The following is a 25,341-nucleotide window of genomic DNA, read 5'->3' as shown; positions in this document are numbered from 1 at the left end:
CCAGTTTTTGTGGCATTTTATGATGGTGCCGCCAACCATGGTTTACATGGGTCCTTACTTTAAAAGTCTTACTGTCTGTCCTAATGCTTTCTGGCCTGTCTTTTTTTGCATCCTCCTCAGCTTGCCACTGTTCCCCAGAAGGCTCTCTCTATGGCACCTGTGATCAGGAGACGGGGCAGTGCAGTTGTCGGCAGAGAGTAATGGGGCTGCGTTGTGATACCTGCATTCCTGGGGCTTACGGTTTCCCACAGTGTGAAGGTAGCTCCGCCTATTCCACCTGCTGTACAGCTTTCTGTGTGACACAAGCATGAACTCTTGATGTGAATGTAGCTCATCCTCAGTACCCAAAGCCCCAGGCAGCATCAGCATTGCTTGATTAAAAACAAAAAAGTAAATAAACGTGAATAGTGTGGAAGCGAAAAATTGCTAAAATTAATGGATTTTAATGCAGAGCTCATCCGCTAACTTCACTTGGCAGATCAATTTGCTTTTCACTTTTTTTGTAATATTTTTTTATTGGTTTTCATCAGTGTATAAACAAAACAGGAAGTTTCCCCCGTGCTTTTCACTTTGTTAAGTGCTGCTTTGGAGTGGTTTTTCATGAGCTCTGATACCACTCTTTCTTTTGCTCAGTGCCAATCACAACCCAGTAGCTGCCCCACCAGATCCACAATAGTTAAAAGTATCATCCAGGAAAACTCTGCATTTATTTATCCTATTTTATATTGAAATCATTTATATACTGCTTAACATTTCCAAAAAAAACCCCATTTCCTAGGGGGTTTAACACCCCGTTTTAAAAACATCAAACAGAACATTGGAAAATATTAGAATAAAACAAATGAAAATTGAATATAAAATTACCCCCCCCACACACAAATTTAAAGGATTATAACTAACAGGAAAACAAAAAATATTCTCTTAAACATAAGGAACAATCAATACAAGTAAACTCTAAAAACAAAACCCAATAGAAAATCCATGTATAAAGTATTAATAGTGACTAAACTGCATCTAATCTTTCCCCATTTAGCTGATTCCATTTGTTATATGAGTGCCGGCTCTTATCTGTGTGTGTGGTTGTTTCTCTCTCTCTGTTTCAGTGGGATCTTGTAATCCTGCGGGGCTTGCAAATGCAGACCCTTCCCTGCCAGTGGTGAGTACTTCCTGTTTCTGTTGGATCTTAGTTTTGATTATTTTATTTTTTTATGCATCATGTTGAATTTTTGAAATTTATTATACACCTCATTGTGCGTAATGAAAACTGGCATCTCCATATCGTCCAAAAGAGTGGATGCTTTGCATGCAGAAGGTTTGAGGTTCAATCTTTGGTGTCTCTGATTGAAAGACCAGGTAGCAGATGATGGTGAAGAAACTTTGGGCCTGATTCCTCTACCCGGTTCTGTAAGCAGAAACCAGTACAAGGATTCCTGCTAGTGCAGCAGGGCTTTGCTGCCACCAGAACCAAGCACAAGGGGAAGAGACGTGAGCCAGTGTGGTGTAGTGGTTAAGAGCAGTAGACTCGTAATCTGGTGAACCGGGTTCGCTTCCCCGCTCCTCCACCTGCAGCTGCTGGGTGACCTTGGGCCAGTCACACTTCTTTGAAGTCTCTCAGCCTCTCTCACCTCACAGAGTGCTTGTTGTGGGGGAGGAAGGGAAAGGAGATTGTTAGCCACTTTGAAACTCCTTTGGGTAGCGATAAAGTGGGATATCAAATCCAAATTCTTCTTTGTCTTCCTTTGGGCAAGCAGGCAGATCAAGGAAATGATCTCCTTAGCACAACGTTGAATTCCACCCTCTGCCTGATGCTCTGAATGGTGCCACTGCCAGAGAGTAAACAATACAGGTCTAGATGGACATAAGGCAGCTTCCTGTGTTCCTAATCTACATTGCCTTTGATTGACTGGCCCAGGGGCCAGATCTGGCCCAATTGCCTTCTAAATCCGGCCCGTGGACGGTCCGGGAATCAGCCTGTTTTTACATGAGTAGAATGTGTGCTTTTATTTAAAACGCATCTCTGGGTTATTTGTGGGGGATAGGAATTCGTTTATCCCCCCTCCAAAATATAGTCCGCCCCCGCCCCCCCAGCTGAAAAAGTTTGCTGACCCCTGGTCTTGAGCCTTAGTACGCGATTTCAGATCTCTCTCTCTCTCTGCTTCCCCCTTTCCCCTCCCCCTCAGGGGTCCTGCGAATGTCGAGCCTATGTGGAAGGTGAAGCTTGCGATAGGTGCAAACCGCTCTACTGGAACCTGACTCCAGATAACCCATTTGGATGCATGAGTAAGACCCCTTCCCATGTCATTCTTCCAGGAAGCCTCTCATCGAAGCCGATCTGGTGATTTAAGGAGAAGAGGGTTCCCATTTCTCCATTTTCTGAACACATTGTGGAGGCGAAGTTGTGGGGGCGGGGGAAGCCTTTGGGCGTGGGCCACAGCCAAACAGAATAGCTGAGGTGCTCTGGTATCCTTTAATGCTGAATGGAAACAAGGATCAGCAGAGCAAGTATAGGAAGCCAGCAAAACTTGTGCTATCTTAAATTAAGGTGGGATAAAAGGTAAAGGTAAAGGGACCCCTGACCATTCGGTCCAGTCATGACTGACTCTGGGGTTGCGGCGCTCATCTTGCTTTATTGGCTGAGGGAGCCAGTATACAGCTTCTGGGTCATGTGGCCAGCATGACTAAGCCGCTTCTGGCGAACCAGAGCAGCGCACGGAAACGCCGTTTACCTTCCCGCCGGAGTGGTACCTATTTATCTACTTGCACTTTGACGTGCTTTCGAACTGCTAGGTTGGCAGGAGCAGGGACCGAGCAACGGGAGCTCACCCCGTCGTGGGGATTCGTACTGCTGACCTTCTGATCGGCAAGTCCTAGGCTCTGTGGTTTAGCCCACAGTGCCACCCATGTCCCTAAGGTGGGATAAGTTGCCCTTATTCAACACTCTGTTCAGGAGTGCGGCTGCTGCTGGCTGAGCTGAGCCTGGCAGAGGTAATACAAGATACTGTAATCAAGTTTGATTTACTTCACTCTTTTTGCAAGTTTCTCTCTCACTCTCTATATCTACCTACCTACCTGTCTTTCTGTCTGTCTATATATCTTGGGCCATCAGCTGTCCTGGGATAGATTAGTACACAGCGATAGTTTAGACCAGCTCATTCCAAGTTTTTGCTGAATGTCCTCTTTGCCATTACATAGCAGATCAAGAGTTTACAACTACGACTGTGACTTCTGTTTGGGGCTTTTACTGTCCTACTGACTTCTGCCATTTTTGCCTGCCTGCCTGAGGATTAGCTGGTATCCAGCTAACTTCAAGTTAATTGCTGGATAGACTTGAGGAATCATCTAACTACCCCTTTCTGTTTCCCCTAGGCTGCCAGTGTGACACCATGGGGACAGTTGCAGGTGTTGCTGAATGCCAGCAAGTAAGTTTGTGTGATGAAATCCACTCTGAGGTCCCGGCTAGGACCCAGGTCCTGCCAGGAGAAACACTCACCTTGATGCCTTTTTTACCTTGAAACATATCATCCCAAGTGGAACAAGCCATTATAAATCTCATCTTAACTCCTGGTCTACAGAGCTGTTCTGCTGCTTCCTGACTCTTTACCAGTGCATTTTGGCAAATGCACACCAGATGACCAGAAGCATTCTGGAGATATTTTACTTTTTGTGCAACAGCATTATTATAACACTGATTTATTTAGAAATTTGTTGCCTGCTTTTCATTATCAAGTAATCCCCAAACTGGGGGTAATAAAACACAATCTGATTGTACAACCAATCAGTGAACAATGAAGCCATCATAACAGGCAAGAGCACAAAGATATAAACTAAGTGCAGCGTCACAGATGTAACCACAGCCTGAGTGAATATGTTGATCCTCAACTCACTTGGCACAAAAAGCTTATAACTTTGTGCCAGCTGTCTCTAAGGTGGGAGTTCCGTGATTGAGGTGCCTCTTGAGTTATACTTGATTTATTCCAATGCAAGGCATGGGCAATAAAACAGGCATTGCTTTTATTTTCTTTTGCTTTCATAAGGTTTCAGTAAATGAGACAATGTTCTTCAAATATTTCTGTGAGCATTAGGGCTACAGCAGAGGTTTCTGGTTGTTGTTTTCAGGGCAAAGCAGAGCAGCTGCTGTTGCAGTTCACAGGCTTTGTCCCCTTTCTCATTCTTTCACTCCTCATCTTTCTTTGCCTGTACAAGAAAAGCCAGCTAAGGACAGGGAGGTTAATTTTGGGAAGCTGCCGCAGGCTGATTTTAACATGTGGCCTGTGTCTCCTAGGGCGACGGGCACTGCTTCTGCAAGCCCAATACCTGTGGCCAGTTCTGTTCAACTTGTAAAGAAGGATACTACAACCTGGAGAGCGGGAATTACTTTGGCTGTCAAGGTGTGTTCTTTTTTCCCTGTATCAGGCTGCTATCTGTTAGCCATTGGGTGGGGACAAAAGTCATAGAGCCCATTAGCTGGAACAGTTGTCCTGTCAAGATGGGAAGCAGGGTTCCAGTGCAGGGGGACATATTAAGGGAAAGAACAGATTTACTCAAGACTTGGTCTCTGGTAGATTAAGAATAATGATAGAGTGAATCCTTCTCTCTCCATCCTTCTGAAATTTTGGCTGGCTATATGCTGTGTTGTCCTTCCTCCCAGGTATTGCTTTGCATTTTGTGGGTTGGCTTAGAAATCATTTCCCCCTCCTTTGCAATTATTGCCAAATTTGTGCACAGCCAGTCATGCACTTCTTTTATATACAGATACATATATACACCTCCAACCCTCATATACACCTTGCTCAAACCTCGTTAAGGTAGTTTAAAAAAGGCATGGGGGGAGGAAAATCACAACACCTTTTAAGGAGGTCAGCTGTAGCATCAGATCAAAGGAAAGGAAGGAGGTAAAGAAGTCTCTTTAGAGAAGATTGATGGAAAGGTTGGAGGTGCAGTCTCTCAGGCTTTAAAAATCAATTTCAAAAAAGTCAAAAAGGTAGAGGAGAAAGAGCAAGCCCAGATGAGAGGAGTTGGAAAAGGTTTATTGAAACAGGCATTACTGAGAGACGTTGATTAAACTGGCACCTATTTTATGGTATACCGTATTTTTCTGTGTATAAGACTAGGTTTCCCCCCTAAAAAATAATGTCAAAAATTAGGGGGGGGGTCTTATACACGGGGCCATCTCCTCCCATTTCCTTAAATCTGTGTCCCCCAAAATAGAGGACGTCTTATACATGGGGGCATCTTATAGACGGAAAAATATGGTACTTTATTTTTAGACCAAGAGAATGGAAGTTGAGCTTAGATCAAAGCTGGACACTGTACAGGGTACAGATTGCACAGCTTCTTGATGTACAACAGAACAAAGCATGCTAAAATTGGCTGGGTTGTTGTCCTTCATCAGTAATACAAACAGATACATCCATGGCACTGAAAGGACCGGGAGTATCCATTGCTATCTATTTTTATTAACTATGCAAGGCTGTATCCTTGGATGAGTTAGGATTATGGGGAGTGGTCTGCAAACGGTGATGGGGAGACGGCCTGGTAGGGAAACAGCAGGCATAGCTTCTGAAATAGAACAGGGAGGCAGTGGAAACGGATCCAGGCAGGGCCAGAAGCCAACGCGAAAGCAGATACAATGGAATAAAAATAGTGTGCCATGCCACTGTCACTCCCTTTGGTGCCAGGCTATTTGGGGCCTGTTAGCAACTGTAGAATGTAAAGACATGTGCTTCCTATCTACAGGATGCCACTGTGACATCGGCGGGGCAGCCGGACCGGCATGTGACGAGAAGACTGGATCCTGTCGCTGCAGGCTGAATACACAAGGGCCCACTTGCACTCAGTAAGAGGCTGGCTGCAGCTGCGATGAAGCAGGGCAAACCTGGGCATTAGCAGCCTTGCTGTCTTGGATTTCAAACCCAACACTAGCATTCTGTGTATTGAGTGGGTGGGGTGGAGAAGGTGAATGGGTCATTTGGGGGAACAGACTAAGTGAGATGTGCATAGATGATGCAGAAAGGTTCTTTGCCTATGTGTGTGGTTCTGCAGGTTTTTAATTGGGGGCGGGGGGAAGCTGACTGAAGGTGTTATGTACTCAAGTTCTCACCTTGGGCTAGCAGGGGGATACTGTAGATAGTTTTCACTCAGGTCCACATATGCAAATAAGGGATTGAAAGTGATGTTCAGTGATTGGATAGTTTCAGAAAGTTGTTACAGTTGTACTGGAGCTCTATATAAGCAGGCTGGCTGAACCCTTCAGTTCAGTTCTGTTCTGGCCTGTGAATAAACAAGAGCTGCTTGACGAATCGCTGTGTCGTCTGATATGTTCTCCCACAACTTAACAGAAGGGGAACATGATACAGTGGTACCTCGGGTTAAGAACTTAATTCGTTCTGGAGGTCCTTTCTTAACCTGAAACTGTTCTTAACCTGACGCACCACTTTAGTTAATGGGCCCTCCCGCTGCTGCCGTGCTGCTGCTGCACAATTTCTGTTCTCATCCTGAAGCAAAGTTTGTAACCCGAGGTACCACTGTACAGGTTTATAAAATCATGAACAGTGTGAAAAGAATTCCTCTCCCCCCCTTCCGCCAGCAATCCTGTGAAGTTGATTGGTTGGAGAAGTAGGGATGGAGAATATCCTGACGCCCATCTACTCCAATCCTCTGCAATGCAGGAATGTGTCTTTGGCCTGTATATAAGACATGAAAACCTGCATGTCATTTATGTAATCATTCTGGGCAGATGATAGGTATTTTCTTGGGGTATGGATGCAAATGTCCTAAGCTAGAGTGACTGACTGCGTTGACTAAACACTAGTTGGAGTTTTTGCTTGCTTAGTTCATCCCAGACATGTTGAAGCTGAGTCTTTCCTACATTGTGGTGCAGAAGGAACCCCACAATGTGTGCCTCACTTTTTATCTGCAGACCAGCAGTAGACCATTATATCCCTGACCTTCATCACCTGAAATATGAGCTGGAAGAGGGGACCACACTGGATGGACGGCCTGTTCGATTTGGCTACAACCCCTTGGAATTTGAGAATTTCAGCTGGAGAGGATATGCACAAATGTCTTCCATCCAGGTAGGCCTTAACTCCCCACCTCTTTCCTTGGGCAGATAGTAAAGGCAGCTTCAAATGTTACGGATTTCATAAGAGCAAAACACTTCCACATAGAGAAAAGGATAAAAAAAATATATGCATGCTGAGAAGCTGCAGTCAGCTGCAGCCGCTCATCATCTGTACTCCGAATGTTCCTGCAATGAAATAATGCATGATCCACGCGTGATTTTCAAGATTTTAATATGTGTAAGTGCTTGCACTATTGGAAATATGTGGCGTTTGAAGCGACTTTCAAGATGAGAGATCTCCTATGCATTTTACCCAAAGGGACTCCTAAAAAACAGAGCCCAATTCAAGCGGTCGCTCCATATTTGTGTGCATATGCTTCTACACTGAAAGCCTGTTTGTGCTAATGTGCTCTTTAGGCTTAGGAAGAGAACAGCTGGATGATAGGAAAGGTCCCGAGTCCTGGAACCACTTCATTATGTCAGCCTTAGTTCATTTAGGGGAAGATGGCCAGGCAGGAACTATATAAGGGGACTGACAGTTAGAAAGACAACACACAAACAGGTCTCCTAAGGGGCTATTCTCCCTCTTCCTGTTGCAACTCTGCATAACGTCTCCCTGCTCCTCAAAGGAAAGGAAAACCCTCTTTGCTTTTTCTTGTGCTGCATGTGGCTTTAGTTGCTCTTTCATCTGTTGAAGAGGGTGGCTTGTTTATTTCCAGGCTTTTGTATGCTTGAATGACAAGAGAATGAGACTGTAACATCTGCTGAGCTTGCTCCCACCTGAGATGTGGTTCCTCTCTGAAATCTGGAGACCTCACAGAGAGTGTGTGTTTATGTGTGGTCTATGTGGTTCATTTGAAACTCTCTTATATGACTTTATTCTTTAGGAGAGGGTTCTTAGATTAAAGATTATTTTTGTTTTATTTCTGCCCCTTAGGAAAATGTGCCCAAGGACAGAATTTCCTTGTTCTCTTTAGATTTTTGTGTGTGTGGTGCCTGCTCTCTCATTCCTTGTGCCATTGTTACAGTCCCACTCTTAGCCTTTAATAGCCAGAGGCTCACAAAAGTGCTCATTCCACAATTTAGTTATTGTTTGAAAGGTGCAAATGAGCCTTTGAAGGTAGTCTTTTGTCTTGCTATAGAAACCCCCAGCTTTCTTGGATAGAGGTATATGCCTTGCTTAGCCTTCTTGGAAATGTCAGCTTGAGCTGGAACATCACAGCTAATCCGCATATTCTGTTTGCACGTGGTTAATCTGATTTGCATGGATTCTTGAAGCCAGCCCATTGGTGTGGACAACTCCCAGTCTTTTCACTTGCATTTTTCCAATCAGTTAATGTCCCAAACACGGCAGTCTTTATAAATGCCAGGAGATACAAGAGCAAAATTAATTTTAGGCTCATAATGCCCACACTTTTTTTATGATGTAGTGATGATTTTGAGATTTTTGAAAGTTTGCATGCAGTCTTTCCATCACAGAGAGTTGTGTGTATGTGCACATCTGCCTTCAAGAAAGATACAGGCAGTGCTTTCCCCTACCCCCCCCCCCCCAGAAAACTAGGTGCCGGTACTCACCATGAAGTTGTTACAGTAAGTGCCACACTTTTTAACCAAAAAAAGAGAGGTGCTGGTACTGCGTACTTTTGAGTACCTCCTGAATAATAATTTTTTAAAACCACTGGATATAGGTGTCCTTAATCACCCATGGGCATTCCTATCCACCTCTTTCTCACAATCAGATTGATGTGTAAACTTTTCCCATGTTAGTGTTAGGAATTTTTTGCAGGGCCACTTTTGTGATTTTTACTTGCAAAATGGGAAGCAGCCTTCCTAAGGACATCAGAGCCCTGTTGAATCAGACCCTGTGATTTTGCCTAAAGGTAAAGGGACCCCTGACCATTAGGTCCAGTCGTGGCCGACTCTGGGGTTGCGGTGCTCTTCTCGCTTTATTGACCGAGGGAGCCGGCGTACAGCTTCTGGGTCATGTGGCCAGCATGACTAAGCCGCTTCTGGCAAACCAGAGCAGCACACGGAAATGGCATTTACCTTCCCGCCGGAGTGGTACCTATTTATCTACTTGCACTTTGACGTGCTTTCGAACTGCTAGGTTGGCAGGAGCAGGGACCGAGCAACAGGAGCTCACCCCGTTGCGGGGATTCGAACCGCCAACCTTCTGATCGGCAAGTCCTAGGCTCTGTGGTTTAATCCACAGCGTCACCCGCGTCTACTCCCCCTTTAATGGCATCTAAGCGGCAGGCCATCACTGCACCTTGTGGTAATGGGTTATGAATTTTGTATGCACTCGGTGTGCTTCTCTTTAGAAGTCATCTTCTCTCATCTCTCCCTTTTCTCCCTTCGGCTCTTGACTATGGAATGCCTGTTTCTGGCTGGATAGATAGCCTTAGGTGGAATGTGCAGCGAGTGTTTCAGAGGCATCTTTCCAGGCCATCCCATTAAGAGCAGGATGGGGCTGGCTTGATTTCCTCACCTGCTTTTGGCATGCTGCTTTTGGGAGCAGGAGTACGGGAGTGCTGTGCTTGAGCTGGTGGCTGGTGGCAGGTGACGGTGGAGGTTTATTTAAGGTGTGCTCTGCTTCTCTCCCCTTTCTCTCCCACCAGCCCAAGGTAGTGGTGACCCTCAGTGTGACCTCCCCTGACCTGTTCCGCCTCGTCTTCCGCTACGTCAACCGGGGGCCTGCAAATGTGGAAGGGAGGGTCTCAGGCCTTGAGGAAGGAAAGTTTAATGTTTGTGGCAACTGTAAGTGCATTTTTCACTTCTAGACTAACCCCTTTCGAAAACCAGTTGATAAAGGAGCCGACCTTTGCTTTTTCTTGCAAAGCAGCGTTTTTCTTCTCCCTCCCCAAAAGCCACCACCACCACCACTCATTTCGTAGATTTTGGATCTCCTCAAGCAGTTTGCTCTTAGGAACCACAAAGGGTGGGGAACCTAGAGAGGCAAAGAGACAGAGAGACAGAGAGAGACAGGCAGGGCAGGCAACAGACTCGCAGCTTGCCCTGCAATGATAATGTGCCCAATGTGCTTTTTTGCCTTTTGCAGAACAAAGTCAAAGTCACAGTGCGGGTCAGAGAAGCGGAGATCTATCTCTTCCATGTCATCTTGAGATATATTAACTCAGGAAGTGCCACTGTGTACGGCAAAATTACAGTTTATCAGCCACGAAGGAGAGGTAAGGACCCCTGATTTCTCTCTTTTTTAAAAAAATAATATTTATTAATTTTTCAACAATTTAAACACAGCACTACAAAAACCAAAAAAACAATACAACAATACAATGCAATACAAAAAACACTACAAAACACTAACACAAACAATTAACAAAACAAAACAAAAACCATTCAAAACACAATCCAGTTTCAATATCTTATCTTTCATTCACTTGTTTCCACGACCTCCTCACACCTCCCTTTTTGTCTTCCACTTCTATTAATTGTTTCAGCAATTCCTCTCCATCTTCCTCTGTTTTCTATCCTATAATTATCTTAACACATTCTATCCTTATTTTTCCCTTTAATACCCTATTAATCTTTCTATACCTAATTGGACCCCAGATTTCTCTTGTCCCCCAATTCCGTAATTGATCTGTTGTCGCGGTTTCCATTCTCGAGCTGCTCTGTGTTGCCAATCAAACAAAGCGTTTTCTGAAGCAACCTGTTTTCACATACTGTTCTAGAATTGAGGAGAAAGCCCAATAATTGTTACGCTTTGTATTCATACCTCTCCTCACTCAGGCTTTTGCTTAAGTGTGCCTTCAAACCAGTGAACATCCTCAGTGATTCAGTTTGTTTTGTTTTCTGCAAATGCTTATTGTATATAAAACTGTGATAATTGATCATTGTGACCGGGAAAATATGATGGGGTAGGATTTTAGTGCTAAACTGTTAAGTTGCATCTTGAGTCCCATTTTTTGAGCCCGTTGACCAGAGGATGTTAAAAGGGAATTTGTTTCTCTTTGGTAACATTTAGATGGCTTTGAAAGAGTGTTGGGCAAATTCGTGGAGGAAGAAAAAAGGTGTAAATGGCTACTGGCCATGATGGGTGTGTTCTGTCTCCAATCAGAGGCAGCAATGCTTTTGAATACCAGTTGCTGGAAACCAATGGCAGGAAGAGTGCTCTTGTGCTCAAGCACTGTTCTCTGGTTTCCCACAGACATCTGGTTGGCCACTGTGAGAACAGGATTCTGGACCAGATGGGCCATTAGCCTGATCCAGTAGGCTATTATTATTATGTTCTTATTTTTCTTCCAGCTCATTACAATCATCATTCACAGTGAATTGCATTCTGAAGAGGTGAATTACAGTCATACCTTGGGTTACAGACGCTTCAGGTTGCGTTTTTTCGGGTTACAGACCCGCCGAAACCCGGAAGTACTGGAACGGGTTACTTCCGGGTTTCAGGGGTCGCACATGCACAGAAGTGCTAAACCGCTGTTTGTGCATGTGCAGAAGCGCCGAATCACAACCTGTGCATGCGCAGATGCGCCGCTGCGGGTAGCGAATACTGCAGGTTGTGAACGTGCCTCCCGCATGGATCACGTTCGGAACCCGAGCGTCCACTGTATAGAGAGAAGACTTTAAAACAAATAAAATCGTCTATGGATTGTATTCAATGCTCACAGTAGACCCATCGAAATTAATAGGCATGGCTGACTTAGTTTTATTGATTTCAGTGGGTGTGGTCTGAGTAGAACTTAGTTGGCTGCAATCCTGATAAAACAAACAAGCTTAACTAGATCCTATCCAGTACGTCTGAAAGATAAGGAAAATATTGTTTGAATCCCATGCTTTGACTGCAGTAGCCATCAGGAAGGATTCCACTGGCAGCCTCACAGCTTGTACTAATGGGATGTAGTTTTAGTTCTTTGCTGCTTTAGCCACACTGTGGCATATATATGCAAATATGGAATGCAAGAAAGCTGGTCAATTTTATGTCTAGCCTGGTGTGTGGTAACTCTTCCAGTTCCTCAGCTCACTTTCAAATCCTCATTCATGCTGACAGCAGAATTAACTGCAATTGCTACCATAGTGCTAGACTTAAAATATTATGTTTGGGCAATGAAAGGCTTTTCTGAAAGGGGGCAAGGAGGCAATTTTGTTAATGGAGTTCATTTTTAGCAATATAACTTCTACCTTCAGGGGTGCCGATTTTCACTTTTATTGATTCAGAAGGGAAGCAACTCTTATCTCAATAGGCGGCTGCAGTAGCTGATTTATTAAAAAGGAATTCACGATTTAGTCCGTGGAGCACTGCATTATAGCACTATTGAAGGCAATGTTTGCACAGAAGTGGCATTTCCAGGCACTGTTGGGAATGTTTCCCCTGAACTTAAAAGGACATTTTTATGTCATTAAAGAGGCGCTTTTTACATGCATTTATAAAACACAAGTTTATCTCATTAAAGAAATGCAGCTAACGTATTTCAATATGAAATTTATGATATCATTTCAGGAAACATACAAATTTAACAAATAAAACATACAAATAAGTTGAGGGGGCCCCAGCACTTCTAGAATTGAGTTTGGCCATTCTCTTGAGTGCTCAGGGACAGGCTGCACAAGTCACCAGTGCTTCCTGTTCCTTCTGCATGCGACGCCACCACATTGGACTTTGGAAATTGTGTTGGTTCCTGAAGTGCCGACAACTTGCTCATCTTCTGGACCTGGGTGGGGAAAATGTGAAGTTTACCTTTCGATATGATGCTATCTGAACAGGAAGCATGAGAAAGGTGTGATTTTGATCAGTAGTGGCTGGCCCAATTTCAGTTCGTCTTCAGCCAGCCACATAACACCTTCTTACTTACAACCAGCAAGGAGTGATACTGCCTCTCAGCTTCCTATGCCTTCGTCTCAGTGTGGCCCTTGCATAACTCAGCAGGGAAGAAGGTGGGATCTGCCTGTCAATCAGCTGTAGCTCCAATTACTGTAGGGTCCCCCTGCCCTCTGCCCCACAAGTCCCCAAAGGCACTAATCGCCACTGCTTTCTGATAGCACCCTCAGTTTGGGCTCCTTGCATGAGGTGGTCATTCTGACAAGGTATGAGAACTGGAATGTGAACACCTCTGGGGATCATGTGATACACGTCTGTCGCAGATAGCTTCTGTGCCTTCAAATACCAAAGCAGGAGTTAGCTTTTTTTTTTCCAGCTCCTTTTTTTTTCTTTTTTTTCAAATAATTTTTATTGCATTTTTTCAGACATAGACAGAAAAAAAAAGGAAAGAAAAAAAAACAAAAAGCAGATACAAAGAATCATAACCTTTCAACAACTTATTTCTATCGAGCTTCCCCACATCTCCCGCACAATGCATTCTTAACAATAAATTTATCAGCAAATTATAACCTTGTTTCGTGTGTTTCTTTTATACTTTCAATTGCAGTTTAAGTTTAAATCCCTTGTTGTCCATTTACTCTAAAAACAGAATATATTATCATTTTTAACATTTAAACATTGATTCTTTCAATAATGTTATCCAATTCCGTAAATGTTGCATTCTCATTGCTGGGGCTAGCATTTCAAATTATGCATCATTTTATAGTTCATATAACTTATAAAATTTTTGCAAATAATTCTTGAATTTTTTCCAGTCCTCCTCCATTGCTTCTTCTCCCAGGTCTCGGATTCTGGCAGTCATTTCGGCCAATTCCATGTAGTCAATCAGTTGCGTTTGCCACTCTTCCAGCGTGGGTAAATCTTGAGTCTTCCAGTGTTTGGCGATCAAAATTCTTGCTGCAGTGGTAGCATACATAAAAAACGTTCTATCCTTCTTTAAAACCTTTTGGCCGACAATACCCAAGAGGAAGGCCTCCGGTTTTTTAGGGAAGGTGTACTTAAACACCTTTTTTAACTCGTTGTAGATCATTTCCCAGAAGGCCTTCACTCTTGGGCAAGTCCACCAAAGGTGAAAGAATGTTCCTTCAGCCTCTTTGCACTTCCAACATTTGTTATCAGACAAATGGTATATCTTAGCAAGCTTGACTGGGGTCATGTACCACCTGTATACCATTTTCATAATGTTTTCTTTCAAGGCATTACATGCCGTAAATTTCATACCGGTGGTCCATAACCTTTCCCAGTCTTCAAACATGATATTGTAACCAATGTCCTGAGCCCACTTTATCATGGCTGATTTAACTGTCTCATCCTGCGTATTCCACTTAAGCAGCAAGTTATACATTCTCGATAAAACCTTGGTCTTTGGTTCTAACAATTCTGTCTCAAGTTTCGATTTTTCCACCTGGAATCCTGTTTTTTTGTCCAACTTAACCACCTCGTTAATTTGGGCATAATGAAACCAATCTCGCACCTTATCTTTTAAATTTTCAAAGCTCCGCAACCTCCAATTGTCACCTACTTTTTCTATTAGTTCCCAATATTTCGGCCAGCCGGTCTCCATATTGGGTTTTTTCCACGCCTTAGCCTCCACTGGTGATAACCACCTCGGAGTCTTACTTTCAAGTAAGTCTTTGTATTTCAGCCAGACCATAAAAATTGCTTTCCTGACAATATGGTTTTTGAACATTCCATGTGTTTTTGCCTTGCCGTACCACAGATAAGCATGCCATCCTAACGAGTTATTAAAACCTTCCAGGTCTAGGACATCTGTATTCTCTAATAGAATCCAATCTTTCAACCAGCAGAAGGCTGCCGCCTCATAATATAACCTTAAGTCTGGCAGGGCAAACCCCCCTCTTTCTTTTGCATCAGTTAGTATTTTGAACTTTATTCGGGGCTTTTTGCCCTGCCAGACAAACTTTGAGATATCCCTCTGCCACTTTCCAAAACATTCCACTCTGTCCACGACCTGCAAGGTTTGAAATAAAAACAACATTTTTGGCAAAACATTCATCTTGACAGCAGCAATTCGGCCCAGCAAGGAAAGCTTCAGTCTCGACCAAGTTTCCAAATCTTTCTTAACTTCTGACCAGCATTTCTCATAATTGTCCTTAAACAAATTCAAATTTCTAGGCGTCAAGTTTACCCCCAGGTATTTCACTTTCTTAACCACAGTTAACTCTGTTTCCTTCTGAAACCCCTCTATTTCTAAAGGCGTCAAGTTTTTCCCCAAAACTTTAGTTTTTTGTTTGTTCAACTTAAATCCTGCCACCCGACCAAATTCTTGTATCAGTTCCAGAACTCTTTTTGTACTAGATTCTGGCTCCTGTAATGTTATTACTAAGTCATCTGCAAATGCTTTCAGTTTATATTGTTTCACTCCGACCGTAATCCCCTGTATTTGCCGGTCCCTCCTGATCATGTTCAGCAAAACCTCCAGGACTGATATAAATAATAGGGGGGATAAGGGGCACCCCTGGCGTGTTCCTTTTTCAATATAAAACTCCTCTGTCACCACATTGTTCACTATCAACTTAGCTTTTTGTTCTGAATAAATTGCTTCTATACCATTTTCAAACCCTCGTCCCACTCCCATCCCTTCCAAGTTTTTCTTCATAAATTTCCAAGAAATATTGTCAAAGGCCTTCTCGGCATCAATAAAGATTAACACTGCTTTAGTGTTAATATTTGTTTGTAAAAGTTCCAGAATATCGATAATATTCCGAGTATTGTCAAACAGATGCCTGCCAGGAAGAAAGCCTGCTTGGTCCTTATGAATTACTTCATTTAACACCTTTTTCAGTCTACTTGCCAAAATGTCTGCAAATATTTTGTAATCCACATTTAGGAGTGAGATGGGACGGTAATTCCTAAGTTGAGTCTTTTCAGTTTCCACTTTGGGTATCAATGTGATGAAAGCTTCTTTCCACGTTTCCGGTGCCCTTCTTCCCCCCATAATCTGATTGCAAACCTCCATTAGTGGTAGAATCAAATAGTCTTTTAATGTCTTATAGTATTTGGAGGTAAGCCCATCTGGGCCTGGAGATTTGCCCAACTGCATATTCTGAATGGCATCCTCCATTTCCTGTTGTGTTATTTTACAATCCAAGATTGATCTCTTCTCCTGAGACAGTTCTGGTAAGCCATTGAGTTTCAAAAATCGTTCCATCTCAGACACTTCCTCAGGCCCTTGTGTATACAACTTTTTGAAGTATTTCTGGAAACACTTTCTAATTTCACCTGGTTTCTGGATATTTTTCCCTTCCACCTCTAGATTGGTAACGTAATTAAGTTTCTGTCTTTTTTTCAACTGCCATGCCAGCAGTTTCCCACATTTGTTTGCTGACTCAAAGGATCTTTGTCTCATTTGTTTAATTTTCCATTCCACTTCTTGATTTATCAACTTCAAATATTGTGCCTGATGGAATTTAATTTCACGCAAGATCTCTTTGGATTTTGGTTTAGATCTCAACCTTTTCTCTCCATCTCTTATCTTCTCCAATATTTTATCCTTTTTCCCATTCCAGAGTTTTTTCTTAATTGAGTTTTGTTGTATCAGAAACCCCCTCATTACAGCTTTACTGGCGTCCCAGATTGTTCTTTTCTCCACTGAGGTATTCAAGTTGATTTCAAAATAATCCTTTAAAGTTTTTTGGGCCTTCTTTACGATCTCTTGATCTCTAAAGAGGGTGTCATTCATTTTCCATCTGAAGGAACCGGCTGGAGTAAGTCTTAATTCCATTTTCAGGGCGTTGTGGTCGGAGCAAGTCTTTGGGCAGATTTCCACTCTTGTAGTCTTCGGTGCCAGCCCTCTAGTTGTCCAAATTTGGTCGATTCTCGTCCATGATGAGTGGGCCTCAGAAAAGAAAGTTCCCTCTCTACCTAGGGGGTTCCTTGTCCGCCAAATGTCAATCAAATCCATATTGTCAGTCAGTTCAAAAAAGGTTTTCGGTAGTCTGCCGTCCTTAGTTATTTGATTTTGTGACTTATCCATCAAAGTGGAGACCACCCCATTCATATCTCCCATCATAATGATGTTCGAGTAGTCCAGATAGTCCAGTAGTGTCTCATGTAGCTTCTTGTAAAATTCAGCTTTCCCCTCATTTGGTGCATAAATTCCTAATATCAAAACTTTTTCTCCTTGAAATTGTATTTCAATTGCCAAAATTCTCCCTTGCTCATCTTTAAACAAAAATTTCGGTGCTAGGTTCTCCTTTGCGTAAATCACCAGGCCCCTCTTTTTTACTTTGTCTGATGAAATAAATTCTTGGCCTAGTCTTTTGTTAATTAGTACTTTCCTATGGAGCCTAGTCACATGCGTTTCTTGCAAGCAGATTATATCCAGATTTTCCTTTTTCAAAATATGAAAGATCCTTTTTCGTTTTTCCGGGGAATTTGCACCATTAATGTTCCAACTGTACAGCTGCAGAGACATCCTGTATCTATCTGTTGTTGCTCTTTATGGGGTGTCCTCCTTTTTGTCCGGATCCGAGGGGGATGGTGTTGGTTCCAATCCAGGCTGTGGCAGAGGCCAAGGGACTGCTATTCCCTTCTGAAGCTCTTCTCCGTTGTCGTGCAGGAACTTCTGGTTGTCCTCTTTTGACTTAATTCTAACCTTCTTTCCTTTGTATTTAAATGATAAGCCTTGTGGGAACTCCCACCTGTAAGGTATTCCGTTGCCTCTCAAGAGTCTTGCTAGGTCAGTGTAGATGGCCCTGAGATCCAGTAGTTGTTTTGGTATATCCTTATAAATTTCCGCTCTTCTATCCTGGATCTCAAGTGATTTCTTAAAATGAAGGTCAAGTATTTTGTCTCTCTCCTGTTTAGTCTTTAAAATGATCAAGCAATCTCTGGGTCTGTCCTTTCTGGTAACACTTCCCAGTCTAAATGCCGTTGTTATTTTAAAATCTTCGTCTTCCTTTATTCCCCAAAATTTGGAGAATTCTGCTGTCAGAAAGCCAGTCAAGTCTTCTTTTTCAATCTCTGGGATAGAGCGTAATCTTAAATTATTTTCCCTGTTTCTCAACTCCACCATAGACAGGTAGGCCTGCTGGTCACTGATGTGCTTGTGTAGTGGCCTTACCTCTCCTTTCAGTTCATCCACTTTTTGAATTGCTTGGTCAGCTTTTTCGTTCGCAGCTTCGGCCAGTTTCCGGTTCTCAGACGTAGCGTCTTTTAGGTTGCCAATTGTTTGTGAATGCTGAGCCACTTGTTCAGATAGCTTTGTAATAGAGGATGTGGCTAAGTCAATTTTTGCTGTTTGGTCATCAACCTTCTTATTTAAAATTGCAAATTGTTGTAACATCTCCTTCAGAAGTACATCAGATCCACCTGCAGCCATATCCTCAGTTGCTGGTTGTTCAGCTCCCTTAAATTCAGCTGTTGCTGAAGGCTCAGTTCCTTTTAGTTCAGCTACTGTTGGAAGTTCAATTCCCTTCAGTATAGCAGGAACTGATGATCTACGTGACTGAGAGGTCAGGGTTGTTTGCACAAGCTGGCCTTTTGTTGCTTTCGTTTTAGATCTTGTTGACGGTTGGCCACTCATTCCCCACCTGTCTATGAGTCAAGGTCAAACTGTCAAAAGTTCCAAGGGAAGGACAGGCCTCAGTGTAGATAGCAGCAGCGGAGAGACAAAACAAAGTTAGTTCCCAAGGAATTGTAAATCCCAGTCTCCGCTAGAGGGAGTATAGTTGAAGGGAGTACAGTTGAAGTTCAGAAAGGAAAAAAGTTATAGTCGCCATTAAAGCTCCTGCAGCTAAATAACTTTCCAATAGTCCTTAAAATTTTTTCCACTGGCAGAGCCCTTCCAAAGTTGCCACACGTATCACCTCTCAGGGCACAAGATACAGTTACTTAGTTATATAGTCCAAAATTGCCTCTATGTATCTGTTTTATAAATTGTATCAGCAAAAGACATTCTTTTCCCCTGCCACCCCTAGACTGGGTCTTAAACTTTAGAGTCCACCAGGGGAGGAGGTTCCCAAATTGTTTCCACACTCTAAAGTAGATTAATTAGAAAACTTGCCTTTCCTTTCAAACCTCAGTGCTGTCAGACGCATAATACTTCCACTTTAAAGTCCATTTCAAGGCGTCCAGCCTGTCAATTCCCTTTGCCTTTGATCTGTAAGCTTTGCCGGAAGACGGACTTCCTGTTTCTCGTCACTCCGCTTTCAGCCGAATTCAAAATCTCTTAAATATTCTTAAAATTTGTAAAGTTCCAATTACTCACGGGTTGTAGTTTTCCAGAATTAAAGTTTTCAGGAAGAAAGGTCAGCGCTGATCGGCAATAGCAGCGCGGCTTCGCTCCGCTGACTGCGAAACGACCCTCAGTGCCGCTACCCCCTCCGCGATCCGGAGCCCCGTTACGGGGTCCCTTCAACGTTTTAGGGGCTGCTTCTGGCACCCGCCGGGTCTCAGGACCACAGGCTCCTACCCCCTGTGGTTTTCCTAGGTGGGTCTCCGCTTCGCCGTAGCGGACGACCCGTTTTCAGCGGAGCTCCCCTCTCCTTACAAGGAGCAGGCAGCCATTACCGAACGCGCCGCCTCCGGAAGTGCATATGCTAATGATTTAAATACAATTTATCCCCATGTTTGCTGGCTGATTTGCTTTCCTTGTGGCCAGGTTGTGCAGTGTGATGTGTGCGATAAACTCAGATGAAGTGGAGGATGAGTGCATGCCCCACCCCCAAAAAGAATCCTAACTTGATTAACAAATCTTTTGCTTCTTGGAAATAAATGGCTTTATTCTTAAGGCTATCTGATATGATAAGGATTGTTTGTGCAATAGACTTCACCTAAATGCATTGACTTTGCTAACAGAGCCACTTATTTCTGCAAACTTGAACATCCCTAAATTTCCTTGAATATGTTTTCATTACTGACTGTTCTTTATTAATGATACTTTAAGGAACAGCGTACAGATTGGTCTCTGGCCTTTATCGTCTGTGCTCTTGCAGCAATCACTTGTGCTAGTATTCATTATAGGACTGCAATCATTGAGGAAAGTCAGTATCTCTTTACTCTCTTCTCCCCATTTGCAAGATGAATATATACCACTTCTCACTGACTGTTAAGGTTGCCCTACTTTGTGTGGGGGAAAGAGAGAGATGAGGAGGAGATTTGAACTGGTTCTGAAGGGGTACTATCTCTTGTTCCTGTTGTATGTCTCTCTGCAAATGCTTCGTTTGTTTGTTAGATTTATACATCACAACATTCAGCACAGCTGCTCTCAAGGCAGTTAGCAATAAGATGAAATAATACAACCAACTGGTAAAAAATAAAAATAAAACGGGAAAAGAATATTGCAAAGCATTCAGGCAAAACAATTGTGTGGGTCTTTCTAATGCGATTCCTTCAAAATTCAGTTCTTGGGATGTGGGTGGCGCTGGGGTCTAAACCACTGAGCCTCTTGGGCTTGCCGATCAGAGGGTTCGTAGTTCAAATCTGCGCGATGGGGTGAGTTCCCGTTGCCCTGTCCCAGATTCTGCCAACCCAGCAGCTCGAAAGCATACCAGTGCAAGTAGGTAAATGACGGGAGGGTAAATGATGGGAGGGTAAACAGTGTTTTCGTGCGCTCTGGCACTCGTCACTGTCCTCCGTGCACCAGAAGCAGTTTAGTCATGCTGGCCACACGACCCGGAAAGCTGTCTGTGGACAAATGCCGGCTCCCTTGGCCTGAAAAGTGAAATGAGCACCACACCCCACAGTCAAATTGGACTGGACTTAACTGTCCAGGGGTCCTTTGCCTTTTACCTTTACATCATTGGGAGAGTATGACCCATCCACCCAGCTTCATTTATGTGTTGAAGGACAGCAGCAATATAAAACAATAAGAAGTAAGGAGGAATCCAGGGTACAGTGAACATTAATTTTACTCATTTACAGTGGACGCTCGGGTTGCGAATGTGATCTGTGCGGGATGCACGTTCGCAACCCGCAGCGTTCACATCCCGCAGCGGCGCACCTGCGCATGCGTGGTTTGCGATTCGGCGCTTATGCGCAAAGCGCAATTTAGTGCTTCTGCGCATGCGCGGCTGCCAAAACCCGGAAGTAACCCGTTCCGGTACTTCCAGGTTTTGGCGGGTCCGTAACCCGAAAAAACGCAACCTGAAGCATCTGTATCCCGAGGTATGACTGTATTTTATATTCAGTTTATTTTGTTTTGAGTGAATGTTTTTCATTGTGGGTAGCTTTGGACATTGTTGCAAAGCATTCAGTTTTCAACAATGGATACAGAACACAGTTTTCAGCTAGAAATAACAGTGGACTCAAAAAAAGCTATGCATTTCAAGTACACTTCAACTGAAAACCTCCTCCTTCCTTTGCAAAGCTAAGACATCTGGATGTTGCAAAGTTTGCAACATCAACCTGTTGATGGAATCTTTTGAGGGTGTGTCAAGACACAAGGTCTAGACCAGGCGTCAGCAAGGCTTACTGGGCATGGGCCAGATCACTCCCTCAGAGATCCTCCATGGACCAGACCGGCGCAGCGCCATGCCAGAAATAGCATCTGCACATATCTGCGGTGCTAAAAATCGCTTCTGCGCATGCCCAGACGCCGAAAATCGCAACCATGGGCCTTGGGTTGCTGACCCCTGGTCTCGACAAATGCATGTGAAACATGGCAAGCTGCTCACCAGGTGCCCATGGTCTCCTTTTCCACGAGGAAGATGAAACCACAGAGAATTAACTTGGAAACTCTTCCTCCGTTCGACTATGGTTGCAATTTGTGGGCAGTCATTTAATTTTATCCTGATTCTAGTTTTTAAGCTGTATTTTAATCAATTGTTTGATTGTGTTTTAATGTATTTGATATTTGATGTCAGCCGCCCTGAGCCCAGTCTTGGCCGGGGAGGGCAGGGTATAAATAAAAAGTTACTTTCTTTTGAAACTCCTCGGAACCACTCCAGAAATCTCGCACACCTTCTAGATGGAAATGAAAGCTGATTTATTTTTTCCCCCTAATTGCAGATACGGAACAGACAAAGCAGATTGTATTTGTGCCCACAAAGGAGCCGGCTTTTGTCACCGTTCCTCAGAACAGCTTTGGGGAGCCGTTTGTGCTGAGCCCTAATGTGTGGTCTCTGGTCATTGAAGTTGAGGGTGTACTACTGGTAAGGGTGGCCGTCCTCCCCTTTTCTCCCCTTTGGGTCAGGACCGTGGCGAGAAGAACTAAGTCTTGCGTTTCTACCCTTCATTCCAGGATTACATGGTCCTGTTGCCCAGTTCCTACTACGAGGCTCCTATATTGCAGCTCAGAGTCTCAGATCCTTGCACCTACGGCCCAGCTCCTGAACAAGTTGGTCAGAAGTAAGGCTCCCATTTTCATCTTTGCTATAGGATTAGATCGTACAGGAGCCGATTTCCTTGGCTCAGATTTCCACTACTTCATTCTAGCAGACACCTTTATACTGAGAGAGAGAGAAAAGCTATTCCTCTTCCTTTCTAGCTGCCTCCTGTATAAGTACGTGCCTGTGGAGCAGTTCCCCTTTGGGTCGGGAGACGATGCTATATGTAAGGTGGACAACAGCTTGCCGAGACCCTGTCCGAAAGTGCAGGTTTTGCCGGAGATGGTGGAATGCAATGGAAGAGATGTAAGTGGTCCTGCTCACACTGATGCTATTCTAAAGGCAGCCCTGTTTAGGGAAGCGTTTAATGTTTAATAGGTTATTGTATTTTAGTGTTTTGTTGGAAGCTGCCCAGAGTGGCTGGGGAAACCCTGCCAGATGGGCGGGGTATGAATAAATTATTATTATTATTATTATTATTATTATTATTATTATTATTATTATTATTACTATGCACCAGTGAAAGCTTGTAGTGCTGCTCTCTAGTTAATAATAATAATAATAATAATAATAATAATAATAATAATAATTTATTATTTGTACCTCGCACATCTGGCTGGGTTTCCCTAGTCAATCTGTGTGGCTTCCAACAAAGATTAAAAATACAATAATTGTATTAATTAAGAAGCATTGCACTCTTCTCCAGGTTACATGAACTTCTTTCTCCCCATTGGTCACCTTGCGTTAATCTAAGAACTGTCCCTGATGCCTTTTGGGAAGTACCGTATTTTTCGCACGATTGGACGCACCGGACCATAGGATGCACCTAGTTTTTTGGGGGGGAAATAAAGGAAAAAAATTTCCCCTTTATTTCCCCCCCAAAAGCAGGTCAGGGAAACCGAACCAGGTCGAGGAACAGCGGGATAGTGGCGCTGCGCCTCCCTGCTGTCCCCCGAGCTTGTGGGGCTGGCCGATGTCTGTCCGGCGGGCGGGGCGCTCTGCTTCAGGGCGCCCCACCCGCCAGGCAGCAGGCTGCTATCCGCAGCGTGGGGAGCCCTGTGGGGAACTCCTGCAAGGCTCCCCACTCTGCGGATGTCTGCCTGGCGCGAGGGGCGCTCTGCTTCAGGGCGCCCCACCCGCTAGGCAGCAGGCTGCTATCCGCAGCGTGGGGAGCCTTGTGGGGAACTCCTGCAAGGCTCCCCACTCTGCGGATGTATGCCTGGCGCGAGGGGCGCTCTGCTTCAGGGCGCCCCACCCGCCAGGCAGCAGGCTGCTATCCGCAGCGTGGGGAGCCCTGTGGGGAACTCCTGCAAGGCTCCCCACTCTGCGGATGTATGCCTGGCGTGAGGGGCGCTCTGCTTCAGGGCGCCCCACCCGCCAGGCAGCAGGCTGCTATCCGCAGCGTGGGGAGCCCTGTGGGGAACTCCTGCAAGGCTCCCCACTCTGCGGATGTCTGTCTGGCGCGAGGGGCGCTCTGCTTCAGGGCGCCCCACCCGCCAGGCAGCAGGCTGCTATCCGCAGCGTGGGGAGCCCTGTGGGGAATTCCTGCAAGGCTCCCCACGCTGCGGATGTGTTCCCGAAGCAGCTGGAGCTCTGCTTTCAGGGCGCCTGACGCTCCGGGAAGCAGGCTGCTATCCGCAGCCTAGACACGGCTAGTGGAGCGCTAATCCCGAAGCTTGGGGCGTGCGGAGCTCAGCGCGCCCCAAGCTTCTGGGCGCTAGCAGAGACCTTGCTGGCGCCCAGAAGCTTGGGGGGTTAATGCTTTCAGGGCGCCCGACGCTCCGGGAAGCAGGCTGCTATCCGCAGCCTAGACACGGCTAGCGGAGCGCTAATCCCGAAGCTTGGGGCGTGCGGAGCTCAGCGCGCCCCAAGCTTCTGGGCACTAGCGGAGACCTTGCTGGTGCCCAGAAGCTTCGGGATTAATGCAGCGCTCCGCTAGCCGTGGGAGAGCTGGGTCTCCCACGGCTAGCGGATAGCTTCCTGAAGCCTGGAGAGCAAGAGGGGTCGGTGCGCACCGACCCCTCTCACTCTCCAGGCTTCAGCGAAAGCCTGCATTCGCTCCATAGGACGCACACACATTTTCCCTTGCTTTTTAGGAGGGAAAAAGTGCGTCCTATGGTGCGAAAAATACGGTACTTTTAACTGGCCAGATCTGTTGATGATACATAATGGCCACATGAAATTTCCATGTTGAGAGGTAGAATGCCACTGAATTATGTGCAGTTGGGGAGCAACAGCAAGGGAGGGCTGTTGGCATCATCTCCTGCCTGGGGGCTTCCTGTTTGGGAATCTATAGATGCTGGACTTAGATGGACCCAACTGGATCCAATCCAGCAGGGCTCGTCTTAGGTTCTGGAGATGCGGGGAGGGTGCATCTGGGAGCCAGCATGGTGTAGTGGTTAAGAGCGGTAGACTCGTAATCTGGTGAACCGGGTTCACGTCCCCACTCCTCCACATGCAGCTGCTGGGTGACCTTGGGCTAGTCATACTTCTCTGAAGTCTCTCAGCCCCACTCACCTCACAGAGTGTTTGTTGTGGGGGAGGAAGGGAAAGGAGATTGTTAGCCGCTTTGAGACTCTTTAGGGTAGTGATAAAGCAGGATATCTAATCCAAACTCCTCCTCCTCCTCCTCCTCCTCCTCCTCCTCCTCCTCCTCCTCCACTTCTTCTTCTTCTTCTTCTCTTAAGTTCAGACTAATAGCCATAGTCCAGACACCCCAGAGGCAATTGTTAAACAACTATAGAATTCACAGATCATGAATTCTGTTTCTTGGCCTACAAACAGAAGAGTCGGGTGCAGAAAGGTTGACTGCAATTCTGCTTGCTTATTGTGGAATAAGACCTAAGTGGGACTTAGCTTCCAAGTAACTAAAAATAGGATTGCACTGCTAGACTGATTCTGATTTAATGTTTTCTTGCTTTCCCCCAGAAAATGCAATGCTGGAGTTGAAAAACATGGCTTCCGGCTTCTATCGTGTTTCTGTCCCGTTACAACAAAAGATACACATATTTCAATTCTGGTTTAATTTCGTATATGTGTCTTAATGCACCATAATTCCCCCCCAAACATTTCCTGGAACATGGAAGATGACATGCCAAGAGATTTCATAGTGTGCTTGTTTCAAAGCATAGATTTAGATTTAT

General features: G+C 44.7%; 1 protein-coding gene across 2 annotated transcripts in view; it reads left to right on the top strand.

The window, feature by feature from the left end:
• Positions 1-25,341, top strand: part of LAMA5 (laminin subunit alpha 5) — a 209,382-nt gene that overhangs the window by 109,886 nt on the left and 74,155 nt on the right. For both annotated transcript variants that reach the window (XM_077929358.1, XM_077929357.1), the window contains exons 16-26: positions 121-258; positions 1,104-1,156; positions 2,181-2,280; positions 3,367-3,419; positions 4,283-4,388; positions 5,737-5,836; positions 6,920-7,076; positions 10,122-10,251; positions 21,882-22,024; positions 22,114-22,220; positions 22,360-22,504. In XM_077929358.1, coding sequence (XP_077785484.1) covers positions 121-258; positions 1,104-1,156; positions 2,181-2,280; positions 3,367-3,419; positions 4,283-4,388; positions 5,737-5,836; positions 6,920-7,076; positions 10,122-10,251; positions 21,882-22,024; positions 22,114-22,220; positions 22,360-22,504 — 1,232 coding nt within the window. The remainder of the gene's footprint in view (positions 1-120; positions 259-1,103; positions 1,157-2,180; positions 2,281-3,366; positions 3,420-4,282; positions 4,389-5,736; positions 5,837-6,919; positions 7,077-10,121; positions 10,252-21,881; positions 22,025-22,113; positions 22,221-22,359; positions 22,505-25,341) is intronic.

This window comes from Podarcis muralis, chromosome 5 (genome assembly GCF_964188315.1).
Source record: "Podarcis muralis chromosome 5, rPodMur119.hap1.1, whole genome shotgun sequence".
Lineage (NCBI taxonomy): Eukaryota > Metazoa > Chordata > Lepidosauria > Squamata > Lacertidae > Podarcis > Podarcis muralis.
Note: the sequence above shows the minus strand (reverse complement) of the source record. Positions and strands in the feature narration are given on the sequence as shown.